This window comes from Limanda limanda, chromosome 7 (genome assembly GCF_963576545.1).
Source record: "Limanda limanda chromosome 7, fLimLim1.1, whole genome shotgun sequence".
NCBI lineage: Eukaryota > Metazoa > Chordata > Actinopteri > Pleuronectiformes > Pleuronectidae > Limanda > Limanda limanda.
The window spans coordinates 3,665,880-3,688,687 of record NC_083642.1 but is presented as its reverse complement, the minus strand read 5'-3'; the positions used below and the strand labels follow the sequence as shown (position 1 = coordinate 3,688,687).

The following is a 22,808-nucleotide window of genomic DNA, read 5'->3' as shown; positions in this document are numbered from 1 at the left end:
GTGGGATAGTAAGTATTTATCGGACAATTCTGACCGAGAATGAAAAGTCATTAATCAGCTGGCAAGGGCAGCCACACACACACACACACTGTAAAAACATTCCTGTTAAAGTAAAAATATTGCACTTATCTCAGTAAGAGCATTGGAACGTATTCAGGAAAAGTAATCTGTAATCGAGGTACTCAAAGTAAAAGTACTTCACTGCAGATTGAGCCCTCTGAGTTTTAAACTATTCTAAATATTTTGTCAAAGCAGAAAATCGTCACATTTCAGAAGCTGAAAGAATCAAATGAAAAAACGAAATGTGATCCAGTAGACTCTGTCAGTTACTCAGGTACTCAGATTACTCAGGTAACTGATACCTGCTCCTCCAGCTCACATTGTGTTTAGTTTGTAATCTATAATCGTGTCATTAAAGAACGAGCTGCTGGATAAACACAGAAAAGTACAAGAGAAGAAAAGAACCTGCTTAAGTAGAGTACATGATACAAGTACTTAATAACACCAGTGATGGATGCAGAGTATGTGTGTGCACGTGTGTAGGAGCATCACTGTTGTGTCTTTATATGTTGTTTCATTTCAGTGTTTGTAGACATGTGTTTCCCTCTCAGGTGAGAAGTCAGAACATCCAGATGTGGACGAGTGACGGATCCGATCTCAGGAACATTCCTTTGATTTTAACTTTCTCCAGAAATAATTCAAGTGGGAGGAAATTACAGGCTTTCAGGAATCATGTGGGGATTGGTCGAATGTGGGTCCTGCAGGAACTGAGACACACACACACACAGACTCACACAGACGCACACACACACACACAGACTCAAACACACACACATACACGGAGGTACCAGGTGTTTAGAGGTGCCTCCTAAACACCTGCATTCATTACTGTGGCAGCTAAACTATACAGAGAGAGAGAGAGAGAGAGAGAGAGAGAGAGAGAGTTACACCAGCCACCGCATTAAATAATTACAGGAAACGCACACACACACACACAACACACACACACTGAGGTCAAACAGTTAGGTAAACAGAGTAAATCATTACTGTGCTCTGTGGCAGGTTCAAACACGTTAGCTCTACGACACTAACACTAACAGCCGAGACGCACAAGGGCGCACGCACACACACACACACACACACACACACACACACACACACACAGCAGACACACACACACACACACACGGCAGACACAGGGCACAGAAAGCCCCTGAGCACAGAAAGAGCCTCCACTCCATCATGACTCCAATTGTGTTGCTCACAGGGGGTTTATGTCCTTTTCTGGAAAAATCCCATAGATTAACTCTAACTATGTAGTGTGTGTGTGTGTGTGTGTGTGTGTGTGTGTGTGTGTGTGTGTGTGTTCCCCATGGGGCGCTGCAGAGGTGAGGGGGGGGACAAAGGTTCTGCTAAAGGTGAATTAGCCTCACACATTGTCCTCCTCCTCAGAACAAAGCCTGACTCAGAGCTGAACACAGACACATGTTGCTGTGATTCAGTGTGACATCACTTCCTGGTGATGACATCATCCAGACAGCAGAGAAACCAGCAGAGCTTCATCAGGTAAACGCAGGTGATTAAACCACTTCCTCCAGGACCATGAGGAGTTTCTCTGTGTTGTGTGTTTGATGTTAGCAGAACTCGAGACGCCCTCACACCTCGATCTCTTGCCCGTGTTACATTTTGCATGATGCAAATAAAAAATAAAACGCTGTTGCACATTGTTCCTGAGAAATAAAAAACAATAACGTTCATGTGTTTCTGAGCCGATGCCTGGAGGCTCAATGAGCGTCACAACATCGCGTCATTAAAGGTGAAGTGTCCGGATACAAAGTGTTTCTATCACTGGGCAGAACTCCAGAGAGAATCTGGACGTTTTTAAGTTTCCTTCAGTGTCACAGTATCAGTTCCCCGTAAAGAACTGAGGTCACAGTCAATTCAGCGGCTTGAATTAGACACTAAATGAAATAAATATAAACTCAAATCTGGGCTCAAAAAAGAAAATCTCCCATTTCCCAAACAGCCTGTGGGCCGGTGGAGTCGCTGGAGTCAGCGTGTTTCCATCGGATCAGCAGAAACATGTTTGACTTCTGATTTCACGGATCTGATAAAAAACGCAGCAGATGGAAAAAGACACTTTACTCTCTTTAAACCTCGAGGCTCCAGCGTGAGGAGGAGCAGGGAGGTGACAGAGGTCAGGGAGGTCACTGGGGTCCGCACTGTAAACCCCCCCGATCCCAGCAGGTGACGGTGAAACCATCACAACTCAGACGGCCTCATCTCGCTCAGCTCAAACTGGAAACACTCACCCTGCATCTGTGGATGTTTATCTGACGACATCTCTGGAAACGGAGGCTCTGTGGTCGGACTTGTTTTCCAAAATTATATTTAATGTATTTACCAGAGCAAAAACTACGTCTGTGGAAAGATTCAAATCTGAAATTATAACCATGATTATTCAAATAAGCGAATGCAGACGTTAACAAGCGACAGCAGGTTCTAACTTCATCACAGGAGCTGGTCCCACATCTGCTTTTAACTAACACATCTGGAAACACTCTCTCACACACACACACAGTTAGTACTGTACGTTGACGTTTTAACACCTCATTGATTTCTGCATGCCAAACCACACCCACTCTTTAGTTTATAGAAAAACACACAAATACACAAAAATACACACACACACACTACAGCCTCTCATTCACCCAAAGAGAACAATGCTTGGACTTGCCAGAAAGAACCATCAGCCCATTTTAAATTGAAGCCCCTGGCACTGTGACACACACACACACACACACACACACACACACACACACACACACAGTGACACACACACACACACCCACACACATATTCATGGAGGATTTATGGGCAGCTTCTTGGCCCCTGACTGCTCCAGTTTGTCCAGGTGGAGACATAAATCTAGTCCCAGGCTTCAGACCCGGCCTGTTCTCCCTGATCCATTTAGAGCCTATTAGAGGGTGAGAGTGTGTGTTTGTGTGTGTGTGTGTGTGTGTGTGTGTGTGTGTCACTGAACAAGTGTAATCAGATTCCGATCCTCTGTCATAAACAAGGACTCAGCATTTCTGATGTTAACCTGGAACTGAAGACGCTAATTTATCGATTTCTGTCAAAAACACAGACCGGGTCCCAATTCAGGCTCCGCCCCCTTCAGGCGCTGCATTTAAAGACGGATGAAATGACACACATTCACAGATCTGATATTTGTGAGTGTGTGTAGTTTGTTACAGATTGAATGAATTTAAATGTGGTCTCATGAAGAGTCTGTTGTGGACGTGTGAGCCTTAGTGGCCTAATTTATTTATTATAACATAATGAGACTGAGGTCAGAATAATCACATGTTTGATTATTGTGTTTTCAGAGTCTTATTCAGGTTTAGTCAATCAGAACATGTTTACATCACAGTGTATTATTCAGGTTATTGTGTTAACGTATTGTGTAAATGTAGTGACTGTCTTTACAGCTCTTCGTTAACAAATCAGGTCTTTGAATTCACTCTCTGTAGAGACAGATTTTTAAATACGAGTGTTTCTTCTCAATGATTCGTAATAAACAGTTCAGGCGTCTCTGATGATCTGAACCATGTTAACACACTCAGACCAGTTATTTTATACAAACACACGAGAGGGAAAGCAGTAAACCTGGAAACTGAACGTAAACTGTCGTCTCCTCAGCAGAACTCTGTTTGTGTGCGTGTGTTTATTTAGCTTCCTGTTGTTTATTTGCAGGAGGGAGGAGGTGGGAGGAGGAGGGAGATGGTGGGAGGGGCTTCAGAGAGCGACCTCACTGCAGCAACTTGGGTTCAGCCGGTCGTAATAAAACAGACCTGAAGCTGAAGTGATGTCACTGAGATTTCTTGGAATATTCTGACACAAACACACACACACACACACACGTATCTGATTGGCTATCTGCTGTTTCCAAATCTCCAAATGGCTGAGGGGGAAGGTGGAAAGAGGGGGCGGAGTCAGGGTTGATTTCTCTGTTGCCCCAGCAACTATCGATCGTATCTAATTTAATTTACAGCCAATAAAAACAAAAACACCAGCTGGTCCCTACCAAACGTGTGTGTGTGTGTGTGTGCCTGTGTGTGTGTATGTGTGTGTGTGTGGTGATCCCAGGTGTGAAGCTTCCTCCTCCAATCCCACACGCCAATCAACCTCAGTTAATATCCAACCTTGAAATATCACTGATTATTGTGTGTGTGTGTGTGTGTGTGTGTGTGTGTGTGTGTGTGTGTGTGTGTGTGTGTGTGTGTGTATGTGTGTGTGTGTGTGTGAGAGACAAGCTCACACTTTAATTCCTTCCCCCAACATTTATCCAATCAACGGCCTCCCTCCCTGCTGAGACAGTCATGTGATTGGCCGGGAGCCTCAGTGATAATTAACCTCAGAGTTTAGTTCGATCCAGACGAGAGAAGAAGAAGAAGAAGAAGAAGAAGAAGAAGAAGAAGAAGAAGAAGAAGAAGAAGAAAAAAACGCATCGAGGTCAGAGAGCGTTGATTAAAGCAGCCAATCAGGTTTGAGATACATCTCCTACTAGGCAGCCATTGGTTGACTTCATCTCTGTGAATTGATAATTCACTCAAGTCATTATTTTTCGTCACATGACACGTTATCATCACGTGTTAAAGGATCATTCTGCTTTATTGTTTTTCTGAATTTCTCACATTGTGTCTTTTATTCAGTATTCCTAAAACAATCTGCGTCAGAAGGTAAAAGCCGCTGAGTCATCACTGCCGAAACCTTAAACTAATACAAATCACAAGGACGCTAAATGTTGTGAGTCAGTGGGAGGAGTCAACTTCAGACGCTCCACAGGCGAGAACCGGTCGTACGAACAGATTTGTCTGAAGTTTCTTATTAAAGAGTTTTCTTGTACAAATGAATCTTCTCTCTACTTATGTCTTCTTTTCTCCCTCACCTGAGATTCCCGGCTCTGGGTTTCGTCTCAGTTTCATTCAATGTTTGCAGGTGAGACAGCAAGAGGATGAATCTCGTCTCCGCAGGTGAGACGCAGGTGCAGCCGTCTCCTCGGCGACTTTATAAACTGAATCATGAGCAGCTTCTCAAACCCACTGTGGTTCGGTTCCTCTCCAGATTTGAGTCAAAAGACAGAAACAGGTGCAGGCGTCTTCTAATAATAATCAACTCTATGAATTGAAATCAGCAGATTAATTTCCCTGCTGCCTGTGAGAATCCATCCTCCCATCGCTGCCGGAAAGAGGAGAGAAAAGCGAGAGACAGAGGAGGATGTTTGGAAGAAGAGTGAAGCAGGTGCAGCCGCTCGGTTACAAACAGACATCACTGTCATTAGAATAAAAGCTTTAATTCCCCGTCGTCTCATTAGCCAATAATGGCTCTGTTCCCTCTGAATGCCACAGCTGATTGGCTGACTCATCTCCTCTAATTCACTTTGTGCTAATGGAAAAAGGAGGAGGGCGGGGGGGGGGGTCGTTCTTTTTAAGAAAGGAAAAGCTTTCAGTCTGTCAGTTTGAGCAAAATCTGCAGAGGAGAGAAGATTAAAAAACTGTATTTTATCAGTTTTTCTGTTTGACATCATAAAAAACTTCACCATTAGTCAATCGCTCGGAAAAACTCAAATCCATTAAACTCTGAGAGCAACGAGTCGCGGATCGGATCCGACGTCTCAGGTCTTCAGAGACAGACTCAGGGAGGACGTCTGCAAAGTGGAGTTCGGACTTTCTCTGTAGTTTCTCTTTGAGACACAAACAGCAGCAGGAGATTCTCCGACCGATCAGAACGAGACTGTCTGGTTTGATTTACAGCTCATCAGACCCCATGCTGTGCTGCTCAAATGTCCTCGTCTTTACCAGTTCCTACTTCTACGTGTGTGGCTCGTCTTTTCTCATCCTGAGACATTTGTGTGGTCTTGATTTTATTGTCCCGCCCACTCGCTCGGGATGAATTCTCCAGATGATCTCCTGCTGTGTCGCACATAGCTTCCTTCACGTTCTTTGCGTAGTAGCTAGCAGGAGAAACTCCGGAGAATTTCGGACATTTATACTCAACTTTAGATTCATAACAGGACGTTAGCTTCTGCCTGTACTCGGTTTCTTTTCCTCTGTGTTCGTGAACGACTTCTGAAAACTCACGGAAACGGACGAAAGAGACGAAACGAAGCAGAACTACTGGAAATAAGAAACTACAGGTGTTTAAATGATGTTTCTGTGAGAAGCTCCAACCTCCTGCACTGTCGCCAAGTCGGTCAGAAACTGTGTGTGTGTGTGTGTGTGTGTCTGTGTGTGTGTGTGTGTGTGTGTGTGTGTGTGTGTGTGTGTGTGTGTGTGTGTGTGTGTGTGTGTGTGTGTGTGTGTGTGAGAGTGTGTTGGGAGGTGCGGTCAGTGCACCGTGTCTCCTCTCTCCCCTCAGGCCTGTTTGTTTTGGCAGCAGAACAGACACACACACACACACTGACAGACACACACTCACACACACACCCATCCTCCTGGGACCCCCCCATGCCGCCTCCTGCTTCCTGTCCTGTCGCCTCGTTCTCTCCTAAAAGCTGATGACATCACGTCCCTCTGAGCCAATCAGCTGTCAGATCAGCTGAGACAAGAACAACTCTGATGTGAAGGGAATCGTTTGCTGCCGTTGCCGTGGCGACCGATACGACAGCGTGTTTTAACTCTGGCCTCCATGCGGACCCACACGTCACATGACCCCTCAGGTACCCTGGTCATGTGGTGTTAACAGGAAGTAGAACTCTACACCGCAGGCGTAACCATAGCAACAGTGGTGATGTTTTAAAACTCGAAGCTGAAACGTATCATCTGTTCCTCGACGTCTCCTCCTGACTCCTTTCAGACCAGCTGCTCTCCGCACCTTCTCCAGCTGTAGTTTAATTTTCCGTGGCGTTCGCATCAGAGCGAGATTATTCACCATCAGAGTCACAGGCCAGCGCCCCCTGGTGACCAGTTCCTGCATCACAACACGCACGGACGATCTGATGGCGCCATCCGAGTCTCGGCTGGTCTGAACAACGCAGGTGAAAGTTTAACGACTCTACACTCCTCAGTTTTCCCCGAGTTTGGTCTCACAGGCTTCACGAGTTCACGGATGAAAGTTGTGTGAAACCTGAGGACTCGACTCGGGGCTGAAAGTCGACAACTCAGATTCTGGAAGTTCGTTCCTTTGATAAGTTACAGACGTTCACAGTTACATTAACTACAGGACTGGGAACAAAGCCAAAACCTTCCTTTAAGATAAAATCTGATGTTTGTTTAACGAGGAATTTAACCTGCGACTCTCTGACTGTTTCTCCTTTTCTCTCTCTCTCTCTTTCTCTCCCTCTCTCTCCACTGCTCGTCCCGAGGAAACAGGAAAAGCCCATAACTCTTAGTTCCTGCTGAGACGTTCAGACCCACCACAGCGAGTCAGTGTTCGTCCTCACTGCGACGCTGCTGCTCGCTGGGTCCTGAAAAACAACAAGTCGTAACTCAAACTCTCTGTTGACTTTATCTCCGCCTGTGACGCTGCTTTCCCTCCATCCATCCGTCAGTCTTCTTCTCTTCTACCTCTCTGTTCCCTCGCTCCACCGTTTGACCTTTTTTCCTGTTTTCTCTCTTTGCACAGCGGTTGTTTTGATTTAATTCTGCTCGAACATAATTAGGTTCAGTTTAATTGATTAAGTTTTGCTTTTAATTTCAGGGGAAATTAAAAAAGAGTCAAATCTTTAATTGAATAAAACATAATCTACAAAGTTTGATCATATTTAATTTTATGAAAAAAAGAACACCGACAGAATAAAATCTCAATATCACGGTCAATTAGTGGGCCTTAGTTATAAAGTAATAATTTGAGTTACAACAGTCTTAACTTCTGTTAAATTGTCATAATCTTGTAAGAATGGGTTGTTTTCCTTCATCTCTCTACATATACACATATACCCCCCCCCCACGTTCACATGAACCCTGAGGTCAAAGTTCAGCTGCTTCACAAACGTAAACTCTGTTCTTAAAGTAAATATGACATCAGCCGTGTGACACGATGATGAACGACAGCGTGTTCCTCACATGTGGAGGAGGCTCGTCTCCAGGTGGAGTTTCAGTGTTCGCACCAAGAGCTGCTGGTTCACGCTCACGTGATGGTTTCACTGGGAATCTTCCAGAGTCCAGTCAGAGCTGATGTGATTAAGTTGTTAGAGGCCGACTGGGCTCGAGTCCCAGAGACACTCGACCTGCTGCTGGACAGAAACAACTTCACCTCATCCAGAGATTCTGCTGCTCGGGATAAATCTGGATTTAAATCATCTGAAAACATCAGGACATGAAAACATGTTCAGATTCAGCTGCTGTGATCTGAGTCCAGCTCGTCTGACTCCTCGGAGCCATGACTCACATCTGACAACACATGAAACATGTGTTTTTATATTCAGTGAGTGAAGATCGCTGCAGACTTCACCACCGACGATACAATGTTTGAACCATTTGGTGCAATTGAACTAGTGTGTAGTACTGTAGTACTGTGGAGTACAGTAGTACTGTGGAGAACTGTGCCTGAAGGTGCTGATGCTGCTAGTGATAACCATCATGATGTTACCGTGGCAACCAAACGAGCCTGTCGATTTTACAGCGAGATGAGCAGATATCTACCCGCTGAAAAAGGAGATTGACTCATTTGCCACTGGAGGAGTTTCTGATTTATTTTCCCAGTGCATCATGTTCGATGTCACAAAATCTCTCTTCCCTCGCTGTGTTGACAAATGATCACCTTCACCCGGGCGCCACGTTTCCTTCACTGCCGATCGAAGCCGTGAAAAAACCTGTTTCTGCTTCAGAGTCCTTTGACCCGGGAGCGAGTGAAGATCGTATCCATTCACACTGCAGACAAAAGCCAGATGTTCGCTGGTGTTGGTGCGACACCGTTTCCTGCCAAACTGACAACAGCCAAAAATCAATCAACTTGATTCAGAATCTCAATGTTTTTCCTTCAGTGATTCAGTCGGTTCATCGCTGCTCTCACTCCAAATTGCTGCTTTTTAACAGAGAATAAAAGTACGATGATAAAAGCTTCTGTATCTCTGCGCCTGATGATGCACCGCTGTGTATTTTTAACTTGATGTTACTGAGTCTGTCTTTGTCCCGATCACATGTAGCTGAACACGAGCCCACGTACATGTTTCCATGAGCAGGACATCAGGTTAATCTCCTTCCTGGAAACCGTGGAGACCTGGTTTCTTGTCCAACGACGTTAGAATAATAAATCACATCAGGACAGACGGGCGACAGTCGCCGGCTGCAGAACGTGAACCAGCTGATTGTAAACAGCAGGAACACGTGACGCCATTTATCAGCCACGTCCTGAGAAACCCGTCCTGACGACTGAATCAGACAGAAGACCGACTCACGTTAACACTGGTTATAAATGTTTAATGGTTGTTCAGGTGAAAGGTCACGTCTCCTGTCTACTGGAGACACTGACTCACTATTCCTTTTATTCATGGAGTTGTTGCCTTGTTCAGCAGAACAATGGCAGCTCCTAGAAAAGAAACCTTTATTGATAATCTGTGTGTGTGTGTGTGTGTGTCTTCTCCAACCTGGTGATAGACAGCGTCTCTGTTTTTAGTTTCCACTCTAACCTCGTCTCCTTAATTAAATTCATTAGAGTCCAATCGGCTCTGAGCGAAACCACAGGAACGCTCAGGCCGAGAAGTGAAGCCGGTGGAAAAAATGAAAACAACAACCGATCGATGATCTGAGTGAAGCTGATCTGACGGATCAAGAAATCACAGACTGTGGGTGAAGCAGCTGCGGCTCTCGTTCCTTCCACTCGACAAACAACAGATCTGTGGATTCCACCACACGGACCCTGATGAACACCGTTTCCCAGAAGCCCCGGCGTGTGAGAGCCAGACAGCACAGCAGAGAGTCGCTGGTCTGAGGTCGGTTCAGGTCAGAGAGGATGGAGACGTTTTAGAGACATGAATATAGATATGGATGTAGAAAAATCATCTAAATCAGATGTTGAAATTCAGTTTTTGTGAAACTATGAAATAAACGATAACGACTGAGAGAAGATTCCAACACAAATGTTCAGCTGAGCCTCGGGCAGTTTGGTATTCCTGGTCTCAGAGAGCGGAGGAGGAGGAGGAGGAGGAGGGGGAGGAGGGGGAGGAGGGGGAGGGAGAGGGGGGAGGAAGAGGCCTCACTAAACATAGAAAGTGTCCTCCGCCAACTCCGAGTCACACTGAGCCAAACATCTAAAACCACAGCCAGCGATTTCCACCGATCCGTTCACTACACAGACGCCTCCTCCGGCTAATCCTCCCTCGCCCTCCCTCGCCCCCCCCCCCTCGCCCGCCCTCCCATCGCTCCTCTCTCCACCCGTCACAACTCGGAGGTCAGCTTCCAGAGGAACATCTCCCCGTGTGAATGAATATTAAAGCGGCAGCTGCGTGGGAGGAGAGGTGAGCCGGGTGAACGCCGAGAGGATCCATTCACATCGGCCGGCCTCCATTTTTAGCTTCCAGGCAATTAAAATTCATCGTTCACAGGCTGGAAAACGGAGATGATTGTTCGGTCAAATGTGGAGGAAGAGGAGCGGGTTGTAAACGCAGCTTTTATTTTTAATGACTACTGAAGATGCAGATTAATGAGTCTGAGTGTGGACGTGCAGAATCAGTTCAAACTAAAAGTTACGCTTCCTTCTGTTAGGAAGGAGCCAGAGGGAGACTATGAAGAACAATGGTCCTCACTGAAGAACCACAGGCACGTTAACATTAAAAACACATCTGTTGATCACAGGTTCTTAAAGATCTGGTTCTATAGAACTGGATCCAGACAGGTTCGTCTAAGAGTCTGAATCACACGTTATTCAACCTTTATATGAAATCCATACACGATGTTCTCCAGAGGTTCTACTGGGTCTCAAGAAGATTCTTTTGGAGATGACATAATAAATGGTTCTATTGAGGTTCTGTTCATGGGTCTTAGGAACATTGAGAGGTTTAGGAAATTCTTCATGAGGTTCTATTGTAACTGTCTCTGCACAAACTGAGATCTGGAACTTGAAGGTTCTGTATTATTGTCCTGTATGTGGCGCTATGGAGAAAAGGCCGATAAGATAAAGAGGGTTCGTCCTCTGGAGATCAGATAAGGTTTTTCTTTTTTTAAATACATTTTACAAGACAAAAGGACTAAAATGCTGAGGTGAATTCTGCTGAAACGCTGATGTTCCGAGAAACGATCGTGTTTCCTGAACGAGACGATTAAAGCTTCTTCAGCTCCAGACTGAAAATGTTCCTCCTGCTCTTCGTCAGCTCGTCATCGTTCTTTATCGTGTGTGAGTTTGTTTCATCCAGACGGTGGAGGGGCGAGTCTTAAATCCTCCAGAGAGGACGGAGTCTGTCCTGCAGGAAAACGCCGACTCTGTCAGCGACTGCGGCGCCACGACAGGAAACAGACACCTCGCGCTGCTAAGTGGGACATTTCTCTGACAGCAGCAGACGCTGAGAATAACTCTCTCGCTCGCGGAGACGTGAACCGAGTCTGTTCGCCAGCGCCGAGACGGCGGCGGCTCCAGACCAGACGAGAAGGTCTCTGCAGAGACTCCAGTCACATCAGGCCCTACACTTCTCTGCTGTGCATCGGTCCCGGCTGTGAATAAAACCCGCGACACGAACAGATTGTGTTTGCTGTGTTATGAATTCAAAACAGCACTCGGCTTATTTTCAGCTTCAGATAACAGTAATAACAACAGAGCCGCAGGCACCCCCGAGCAGGCTGAGCACATATGGAGGAAAACACGAGCAAAAGAAAATATGTAAAAGAAATGAAATATTTATCAGATATGTATATTATCTCATGCTTATTACGATTATTATTAATGTGGAGTCACTGCCGGAGTCTGAACATAAACAAACACGAAGCTGCTGCAGAGTTTTACATGTCAGCAGATCTGAGTGAGACTCAAAGATCAATAAAACCAAAACTTAAAAGAACATTCAGTCGGATCACAGACGAGTTTCTTATCATCTGTCAGATTCACATGAACATTGATAAAACCAGCTGAATCATCAGTGATGCTGTTTCCCTCCTGTTGTTTCTTCAAAGCTCAGTGAAGCTCGACTCAGAACACAGAACCTGAACTGGAGAACCAACGAGAACCAGCCACTGGTCAGCTGTTCAGTCAAATCTTATTTATACTGAAAGAATCACGTGTCAAACTCAAACCAACTTCAACACTGCACTTCACTGGCTCCTCAAAAATACAAACGTCAAGTGTGAAGACGACCGATGTGAGGCTGTGTCCCAGTTCTGGGTTCACATCCTTCAGAAGCTCCTTCAAACCCAACGAGGGAACCATCCCAGGGTTCATCGCTGACAGAGCTAAAGTTAGTGGGATGAGTTGGTGACGCAAAGGAGAGAGCGGACCGGTTTAAGTTTAGGTCCAGAGTCGTCTGGAGGGTGCAGCCCCTGAATTAGGACACAGGACTTAGGACTTGTGCACTTTGTCCGTCCTCCATCACCACCTGAGGCTCTTTGCTCATTTCAAACAGAACACGATCCAGTTTCCATTAAAACATCCAGTCACTGAGAGTCTGAGTCTGCATCGTTAAATTAAAGAACAAGCTAAAGCCCTGGTGTTCATCGAGGTCAGATCTCTACACTCGACTGTTCAGCCACTTTCCTTCCTTCAGCAAGAGAAAAACCATAAGAGCAACGTTGATTTAAACCTGAATGAGACAATATTCTCTCAATCTTTTCTCCTTTAGAAAAACCAGAAAGCAAAGAGACAGATTCATGCATCAAAAAACCTTCCAGCCAGAAAAATCTTCTCTGCTCACAATCACACAAAAACTGCAGCGTGAACAAATCCACCAGTGATTTCCTCTCACTCCTCACTCCATCCTTTGCTCCTACCTTCTTCAGCTGTCCGCTCCGGGTTCCCACGAACACCACCGTGTGCTCGCCGTAGGTGTAGGCCGCCACGGCGCCCATCCCCTCGGTGCGGTCCTCGTACAGCGGGTGACCCTCGATGACCCGGAGGCCTCCGAGCGGCTGGTTCAACACCAGGCCACAGAAATCGTCTCCGATCTGCTTCGGCTGTGGAAACAGAAGAAAAGGGATTAAGATCCAGAGACCCGACTTTCAGCGAGGATCAGGTCATAGTGAACTTGACCCTTGACCTTTCATCCTTGAGTCTGATTCATTATCATGTGTGGAACCTTCATTTTCATTTGCAGTTTCCAGTAGAAGTTAAAACCCACAATGCCTCTGGATGTTAAAGGACAAACTGACGACCAATCAAATCCACAAAACATTCAGGAGGTTTAAATCTGGTCAAAATTTCAACGTCAACAAACGTTTTCACATCAGCAGCAACATCTGCAGAGCGAAAACTCAGGAGCTCACTGATTGGTCTGAACATCAGGCTACGAGTCCGACTTATTATTTTAAATTATTTTCAGGCTTAGATACAATATTGTTTAATCTTCTACGAGATATTCAAATCACATGAAGGTGTGAACGGAGAAACTTCATCCGGGTCTGAGCACAGAGAGACAGGTACGTCTCAGTGATTCCTGCTTCTGTGAAGAGAGCGTATAGAACAGGGAGGGGCAGGTTTATTACAGGGTACACACACACACACACACACACACACACACACACACACAGAGACACACACACACAGGGGTTGGCTAACACCCTGTCATTAGCGGGTTTAGGCCTCGATGCTTCAGAACAGGGTGGAAACTCTGAATCACACAGAAAGGTTTGTTTTACTGTATTTACGAGGACTCAGATCAGCTGATCCTGAGCTCAGGTTTCAATCTGGATAAATATAGTTCCAGTAAGACGCTGTGTGTACGTTGGCTTTGTCTCTCCTCAGAGTAACTGAAGCTGCAGAGTGGTCACTTTGTTCAGTTCTACACCCAAAGCAGCCGGGCCGGGAGATTCTATAAACAGAACAGAAGTTATACAACAGAGCAGCAGGGGGCGGGGCTTCCACTTCATGTTCAAAGTGAGACGAGTTGGTGAAACATCACAGAACCAAAGCATCTGAGATCCAGAAGCGTTTCACATGTTTTAAGCATGTCACTTCTTTCTCAACATCACAGCCCAGGTTTCATTTTCAATCTCTCATCTGCCACAGAAACATTTATCTGCTTCTCCAGAAGATTCTGTTGCACCTGAAGAAGATTTCACTGGTTCTTGAAGAGGTTCTAGGAACTTTCACTGTTTCCCATTAATTATCTTGACTGTGGCGGCCCACCATATTCTAACATGTCCCCAGTATCTTAATGAAATGATTCTATTTTTGCATTTCTCATAACTGGATGTGTGGAGAGGGGGCGGAAAGTTTCCGGTAAATTTCCGGAAACTTTCCACGGGAATATTAAGCTCGGGAATTTTGAAAAAAAAAAAAACTATGCAAATTAAACGCTGAGCAATAAAAACATCATTCAAAACACTATTTTAAAGATGTATGGAACGTTGAGTTTCAACCCTCCACTGTGCATTCTTCCATCACATGCACAGATAACACCCAGCATCCTTCACTCTACAGCAGGGCTACTGAGGCCTGCTGTAGTGTGCAGGACTAGTCAGGTAAGTTTCAATGATATTACTGGGAAAATATATTAGCATGCTGATTGAGGATTGTTCATCTGTTCATCTAGCCTATTTACATTCATTTATCCATCAATTGTTAAATATGTTTACAGACGATTCCAACTGTTTGGCTAATTATTTATATCTCTGGCATTGCATTAGTGTTTTTTTACAAACTTTTTTCTCATCTTATTCTACAGAACAATGCCACGTGCACTCTCTCATGTGTGGAGACATTTCACCTCATCCAATGTAGAAGGAAAGGCTGTGTACATTTGCAAATACTGTGCAAAGACCTATGTTAAGAATGACACAACGATGCAGAAGCATATAGTCAAGTGCCCAAAGTTTCCTCAGGGCTCAAATCAGCCTATGACACAACAAAATGTTTATATTTATGTCTGTATATGACAAGGTAAATAAAGTAAGTATAAATTACCCACAACATTTCTAGTTTATTCCTGTTAATTCCCGTATATTCCCGTTAATTCCCGTTAATTCCTGTATATTCCCGTTAATTCCCATGGAAAGTTTCCAACTTTGAATATTCCCGGAATTTTGCAACCCTATGCAGAGGTACTTGCTGCTATCAGCCTTCTGCTCCTGTTCGGGTCCATAATGTTGTTACAGAACATGCAGACAGGCAGACCTCATAGTTTCAGTTATTTCTCTCCCTGAGGACGTTCACTCTCTAGTCTGAGCACGTCACTTGAATCGTTTGCATGTGAGAGTGACCTTCGTGCACATACACCAGCAGATTCAAGTTATTCATTTTCATTATATATTATAAACCCGTTTTATTACCTTCCTCTATGTGATCTGAATCTGGAGCGTAGGACAGTTGGACAGTTAGAGCTCAAGCGGACGCATCAAAGTCTTGTGTCATCATGATGGTTCATCACGTGCAAATACACAAACTGAACAGACGAGCGTTTCACTTCTATTTCGGCTGGTTTTACAAAAAGGTTTCAATTCAATCAGACGTCACGTTGAGGGTCCTCACTAATGTACAAGTGTGTGTGTGTGTGTGTGTGCGTGTGTGTGTGTGTGTGGTGTGTGTGTGAGCGCGTGTGCGTGTGCAGCAGAGAGGACATGAAGGACAACACACACACACACACACACACACCCCGCGGTTTATGATAAAAGAAGGAGGTCAGTCTGGACATAGGCCCCGCCTCCTCCTGTCTGTGTTTTACTTTGCCTTCAAGACACACACACACACACACTACTACAGTGACACGGGTAATTAGCTTGATGCTGATTGGTTGGTTGATTAGTCGGTCGGCCGGTTCATTGGTTGCTGGGAACAAACCTCCCCTCCCCCTCTCGTCTCCGAGCGTGGGCCCCGAAACTCGTCTCCTGGCGGGTTTCCCTGCCTGGTTACCATGGTTACCACTGCAGGCCATTACCACCATGAATAAGAAAATCTACCTCCCAACCTGAAATAACCTCACTGCAGACACACACACATGCACGCACACACACACACACACACACACACTCCTTTTGGTTTCACATGTTGCGTTATGTTTTGTCTTTACACAGCAATGCAAATGAAAAGATTTGTCAGACACCCTGAGTTTGTGTCCGTGTGTGTCTGAATGTGTGTATGTGTGTCTGTGTGTGTGTGTGTGTGTCTGTGTGTGTCTGTGTGTGTCGCAGCCTGGAGGAAGCCTCAGGCCAGACCATGATCCACTGAGGGGAAAACACAGGGACAGAAAACTGAAGAAGACGTTTCCGTTTCTTTTACCTGCTGGAATTTGATTTTAAATTATTTTTAATTTCTCGCCTCAGTCACTTTTATTCATTTAATTTTTTTTAATTCTAATAGTCCCTGATGATGTTTTCAGAAAAATTATTGGATGGATATGAATCTGGAATAATCTTATAGATTCTGAGGTTGTATTCCTCCACCAGTTCAGTGTCAGTCCCTCCAGGTTTTTATAACATATCAACATTCACAAAAGCAGGAAGTCACCTTGACCTTTGACCTTTGACTGTCAAAATGTAATCAGTTCATCTGTGAGTCAAAGGGAATGTTTGAACCAAACTGGAACAAATGTCATTGCAGTGTTTGTGAGATATCGTGTTCACAACATTTAGACAATAACAATAAACCTGAAAACATAATGTCTCCGCCCACTAGGTGTCACCAGCACGGAGCCACCACACCACACGCTAACTCACCGTGTGGATGCAGGGCAGCTCCTTGTTGAGTAACCACGGTAACGAGAGGCGTCCCTCTCCCCGGTAACAGGAGCGGATCCTCTCCCTCATGGCCAGGTTGATGTTGTGGAGGGTGAACAGGCAGAGGACGGTTTCTCTGGGCGGGTTCGAGCGATTCTTCTGACCCTGAGAAGATGAACAGAGTGTGAGCGGCGCTGGTGCAAATCCCAAAGTTGCCCCAGAGCAAGACACTCCCACTTAAAGTACCGCCCCCCAACAAGTCACAGAGAAGTTGATTAACCTGAGAAAAGACAACGAACAGGACGTCGTCGTCCTCCGACAGGCCGAGCGCCTGGGCCAGCCGCCGCCCCGGCTTCTGCTTGTACGCGGCCTGGACCAGTCGGTACTCCACGCCGTCCTTGGTGCAGCCCAGAGGAAACTCCACATACGAGTAGAACTCAGTGTCGTTGGAACACATTCGGACGATCTTAGAGGTGAAGAACTTCTCTCCGCCGGCGTCCATCTGCGTCAGCTGCGTGTCCAGCTGCAGCGTCAGGAAGTAGACGTACGTGCGGCTGGAGAAGCCGTAGACGTAGTAGATGTCGAAGGCCGGGTAGAGGGACAGCGTGTCTGACGGGATCTTGATCTGGGACGACACAAACTCGTCCTGGTAGACCAGCGAGAACATTTTCACGCTCTCCTCGTCCGCCACCAGCTTCCTGCTGGACAGCGTGGGGAAGTACTCGGACTTCCCATCGATGGCGGCGCCGATGAACAGGCGGCTGTCGCCCTTCAGCGGCTTCTTCCTCTTGGGGTCGGCTGTCCAGTCGTCCTCTCCCACAACCACACCTGCAGAGGACAGATGTTCACAGATGTTCACAAGTGACTGGATGATCCTCCTTCCTGCTCCGCCTACATTTTTACTGATCTTCAAATAAATTAATCAATTTCTCAATTCATGGGTCTCCGTTTGAGTCCATTTAAAAAATCCTGTGGTGACGTCACTTATTAAACTAGAATCAACACAACTATCGTCAAACTCCTCATCTGATCCTGAACATTATGACGTCACAGTGAAGTCGACCTTCGACCCTTTGGACATAAAACATCACATCATTGTGACGTTTTGGATGCGTCTGTGGAATGCCATAATTAGCACAATAACTCTTAAATTATGACTGAACAGTTAAACCCTCAGATATCTTCTTCATGATTATGTTTTACTCAAAGAACACGAATATATTTTACAAAATTTAACAGATTATTCTTTTATAAAACGTATTGCTGATCGATTTGATTTTTTTTATAAAAATCAAGGCTCCAGCTGTGGAATGAATCCGTCAGACGTCTTCCACACCAGCAGCTCAGTGAGACGTTGTCGGGCGTCAATCATCCTTCAGTGTTTTTGTTCAAAGTAAAATGTGCAGCAGCTGATCCTGCATAAAAACCTGTCAAATATTTTGACACATGAATGACGAGTGCAGGTCGACACGTTTCCGCAGCTTCTCACGAGTCGGAACCAAACGCTGCAGCTTTGTTTATTCTTCTGTTTCTTGACATCAGCAGAAAATCGGAGCTGACGGAGGTGAAGCTGCAGCCGGAGCCTCCGACTTTAGAAACAAACAGTGTTTATTCTTCTGAGGAACTTCATTATGAGGCCATAAAAATGAAATTAGACTTGTGTCAAATGGACGAAGGCCTCATGCAAACGGTGTCTCTCTCAGTTTGTGTCTCAACTCTCTGAGACACGGAGGCTTTAACAAACATCTTTCTTCTCTTCAGTGTCTCACAGTGTTTCTCTTTGTTTCTAACCAGACGTTACGTTTTAATCTTCCATTCAATCTTTTAGCCGATACAATTTAAATCCTCGTAAATTAGAAATGTTTCAGTTAATTTATAAAACACTGTGACCAAAGTGTTTTATAGGAGAATACAACAGACCTGATGTGCGTCAGCCTGAAGATCCAAAGAATCTTTCTACATAAAACGAACTCTGACTATTTTATCATTTGACGTTTGATAACGAGGATCCAGTCTGTGAGGAACCCGGCTCACCTGCCATCCCATCGGCCTCCCTGGCCCCCGACAGGTAGTGCTCCTTGCGGTGATGCGGCTCGCCCAGTTTGAAGAGATCCTCCAGGCGCAGGAACTGACACACCCCCTGCCAGATGGAGCCGCACGCCACCAGCCGGTTCCCCGTGTAGTCCACCAGGAGGAGCTTGTTCACGTTATCGGACGACTCCAGCCTGAGGACAGACAGGTGGGGGGTTAGACGGGTAAGAAATTAGACAAGTGAGACAGGTGTAGTTAGGTGAGACAGGTGTAGACAGGTGAGACGGGTTTAGTAAGGTGAGACAGGTGTAGGCAGGTGAGACAGGAGTAGTTAGGTGAGACAGGTGCAGTCAGGTGAGACAGGAGTAGTTAGGTGAGACAGGTATATACAGGAGTAGTTAGGTGAGACAGGTATATACAGGTGAGACAGGAGTAGTTAGGTGAGACAGGTGTAGTTAGGTGAGACAGGTGTAGTCAGGTGAGACAGGAGTAGTTAGGTGAGACAGGTGTAGACAGGTGAGACAGGAGTAGTTAGGTGAGACAGGAGTAGACAGGTGAGACAGGAGTAGTTAGGTGAGACAGGTGTAGACAGGTGAGACAGGAGTAGTTAGGTGAGACAGGAGTAGTTAGGTGAGATAGGAGTAGTTAGGTGAGACAGGTATTTATAGGTGAGACAGGAGTAGTAAGTTGAGACAGGTGTAGTTAGGTGAGACAGGAGTAGTTAGGTGAGACAGGAGTAGTTAGGTGAGACAGGAGTAGTTAGGTGAGACAGGAGTAGTCAGGCGAGACAGGTGAGACAGGTGTAGTCAGGTGAGACAGGTGTAGTTAGGGGAGACAGGTGTAGTCAGGTGAGACAGGTGTAGTTAGGGGAGACAGGTGTAGTCAGGTGAGACGGATGTAGTTAGGTGAGACAGGTGCACACAGACCGGTGGGCGCAGGCCCGGACGCTGGGCGGGGGGTAGCACTTGGCGTTGTCCTCCACGGGTCCGGTCATGTGACTCCTCAGCTCCGTCAGATTGGACGACAGCTTCAGGACGCGGTTCACGGCGCCGACGAACACCTCGCCCGTCCGCCGGTGCACCGTCAGGTGGGTGAGGGAGGTGTCGAACGCCCGGTACACCGCCCGGGCCGCCACCACCGGGGGAGGGGGAGGAGCAGCCGGGGCGGAGAGGAGGGGGGAGGAGAGGAGGAGGAGGGTGAGGAGGAGAAGGAGGAGAGGAGAGGGGGAGAACATGGCGGATATAGAGAGGAGGAGGAGAGGATGGAGGGAGGGAGAAGGAGGGGAGGGGAGGAGGAGGAGGAGAAGCTGGCTGCAGGTCTGATGAAGAGTCGGCTCAGTGGATCATGACTGTGGAGAAACAGAGAGGAGAAGGTTACTGTGGAGGAGGAGGAGGAGGAGGGGGAGGAGGAGGAGGAGGAGGAGGAGGAGGAGGAGGAGGGGGAGGAGTCAAGAACCTCCAGAAGCTTTCAGGAAAACGTCCAGAATCCAAAAACTCAGCTTTTATTCTAGAAAATTCATCATCAGCTTCTTTTGAAGAAAACCCACTGACTCTTATTTACCTGAAACTCAAACACACACACAGCCAATCTGAGTGTGTGTGTGTGTGTGTGTGTGTGTGTGTGTGTGTGTGTGTGTGTGTGTGTGTGTGTGTGTGTGTGTGTGTGTGTGTGTGTGTGTGAGAGATGGAGGCAGATAGAGATATTGATCTGTTTGCGTCTGTCTTCTCACTGATTCTCTCATAAAGCTTCAGTCACTGAGCTGGATGGAAACTTCACTCTCGCCCTGGCAGCCGTTTCTCCTCTGTTTACCTTTGACTGACAGCTCTGATTACACACACACACACACACACACACAGACAGACAGACACACACATACACACACACACTCTCTATCGCTGGTAGGTAGAAACCCTCTGAAAGCTGAATCTTAATCTGCCGTCCTGAACGAGACAAAATGGAGGATTGTCCCCCTCCAGCAGAAAAGCGTCTCGCTGCAGGTTTCACATTAAAATTCCTGCTGCGTGTGTTTTCTCAGCTGAGCTGCTCCACATCATCCTCCTGTTTCCAGCTCACACACACGGATCGATACCAGCCCTCCACTCACTTCCTCCTGTCACACGTTCCTGTTCCTCGTCTCGTTCCCAACGTTTTCATCTCTCTGACGTTTGTGGAAATTGATGTTTTAAGGATCAATGTGATGCAAGAAATCCACCGTCGCAGGTTATCATGTGACTGTTCATGTACACACACACACACACACACACACACACACACACACACACACTGGATGTTACCTAACACTGCAAATCTGCATCTGCACAACCACCTCAACCATGATGCAGCAGTTTCTTTGGGGCGTAATCCTGATCTACTTCTGTTAATGTCGAGCTGATGCAGAATCTGATATTAATCCGACACTTTGAAATCACAGCTGCAGAGACTGAGGCTGCGTTTCATACTACGTTTTCATTTTAATACAACATTTTCAAAGTAAAACGATCTCTGTCCACACTCACAAGCCTGGACAAGCAAATCAAGGCTCAGAGACAAACTGCATGTCCTGTACATGGCAGAATAAAGTCGACTTTGACCACGTGACCACTGATATTCACGGGCCATGTGTGTGTTCAAGCGTAAACTGATATAATTGACTGAATTGAAACTCTATGTTGTTTTCTACGCTGGTGGCTGAGGACGGTTGTTTTCTTCTGGAAGGACGTCATGTGACAGGAGCCTGACGAATCAGAGAGCTACGCTGTGACCCAATCCGCAAGAGGTTGTGAGCCGACATCATCGTTTGCAAACATCTACGTTTCTGCTCGTCCAGACTGAAATCAGAGTTTCCAAACTTCGCTCTAAAACAGCAGGTGCATCTGGAGCAGAGTTGATGCCTTTTTCAAATTAAAAGTACAAAAAGTGCCTCCAGCCTCGATCTGACACATTTTATTTTGCACACGCGACCGGATCCAAACACCAAAGATCCTGATTCAAAACTACAAAACTGATCAGCTGAGTTTCTTCTTCTCTACCTCCTCCATGTTAGCAGAGGAAACATGTTGTAAACCTGTTGGATTGATGGTGGATTAGGGGAACGTGTGTATCTGAGGGATCTCTGCACCACGGCTCCGCTCCACCAACACTACCACACATACACTCCCATGTTTAGACTCTATGGATTTAATATCAGCCTTTTATCGACCCATGACTTTCAGGCGAATAACTTCTTTAAGGTTTATTTGAATTTTCTTTGTTTCCTCAGTTTGTTTTAAAGATAAAAATTAAAATTGCCTTTGAATCCAGAAGAAAACTGCCGTCTGTGTTCAGTCCTGATGTGTGAGCAGCGATCTGAATTTTAAATACCAACAGTGACAGCTCCAATTTGTCCTCACAAACAAACTGCTGTAATCTTCTGTCCCATCTTGTTAATTCTAGCGTCGGTGAATAAATCACATGGAGCAGATGAGACAGCCTCAGACAGAACGTTCTCCCGTGGAGGTCCGGGCTTCTCTCAGCAGCGTCATTAGAGCATCTGAAGAAGAAGCTCTTGTAGTTTCATCAGGAGACGTTCTCGAGTTTTGATGAAACTAAACAAATCCTCCGCACGGCGACTTTCAGACGTCATGTGACCGACTGATCGAATGAGGCAGCAGAAGAAGGGACGGTTTCTACTGAATGAATGGATGGATAATAAAGTTTTCACTTCGCTGGCAGAGACGTACAGTAAGTTCAACAATTAACCCCGTGACACACACACACACTGACACACACACACTGACACGCACACACTGAAACACAAAGAGGCACTGAAAGATCAGCACATTAGTTAATTAGCCCGCTGAGCTGAGGGGGAGACGAGAGGTCGACAGATGGACCGGAGAGAGAGAGTTTGTGTTTCAGTGTGTGCTAGTGTGTGTGTGTGTGTGTGTGCGTGTGTGTGTGTGTGTGTGTGTGTGTATGTGTGTGGGTGGGTGGGTGGGTGTGTGT

General features: G+C 46.0%; 1 protein-coding gene across 1 annotated transcript in view; it reads right to left on the bottom strand.

The window, feature by feature from the left end:
• Window positions 1-20,070, bottom strand: part of plxna3 (plexin A3) — a gene marked incomplete at its 5' end in the record, with an annotated part of 55,321 nt that extends 35,251 nt beyond the window's left edge. Inside the window, 5 exons of the mRNA XM_061074092.1 lie at window positions 12,915-13,097; window positions 16,794-16,958; window positions 17,074-17,621; window positions 18,828-19,018; window positions 19,751-20,070. Of these exons, the coding sequence (XP_060930075.1) occupies window positions 12,915-13,097; window positions 16,794-16,958; window positions 17,074-17,621; window positions 18,828-19,018; window positions 19,751-20,070 (1,407 nt within the window). The remainder of the gene's footprint in view (window positions 1-12,914; window positions 13,098-16,793; window positions 16,959-17,073; window positions 17,622-18,827; window positions 19,019-19,750) is intronic.
• Between the last annotated feature and the right edge of the window lie 2,738 nt (window positions 20,071-22,808).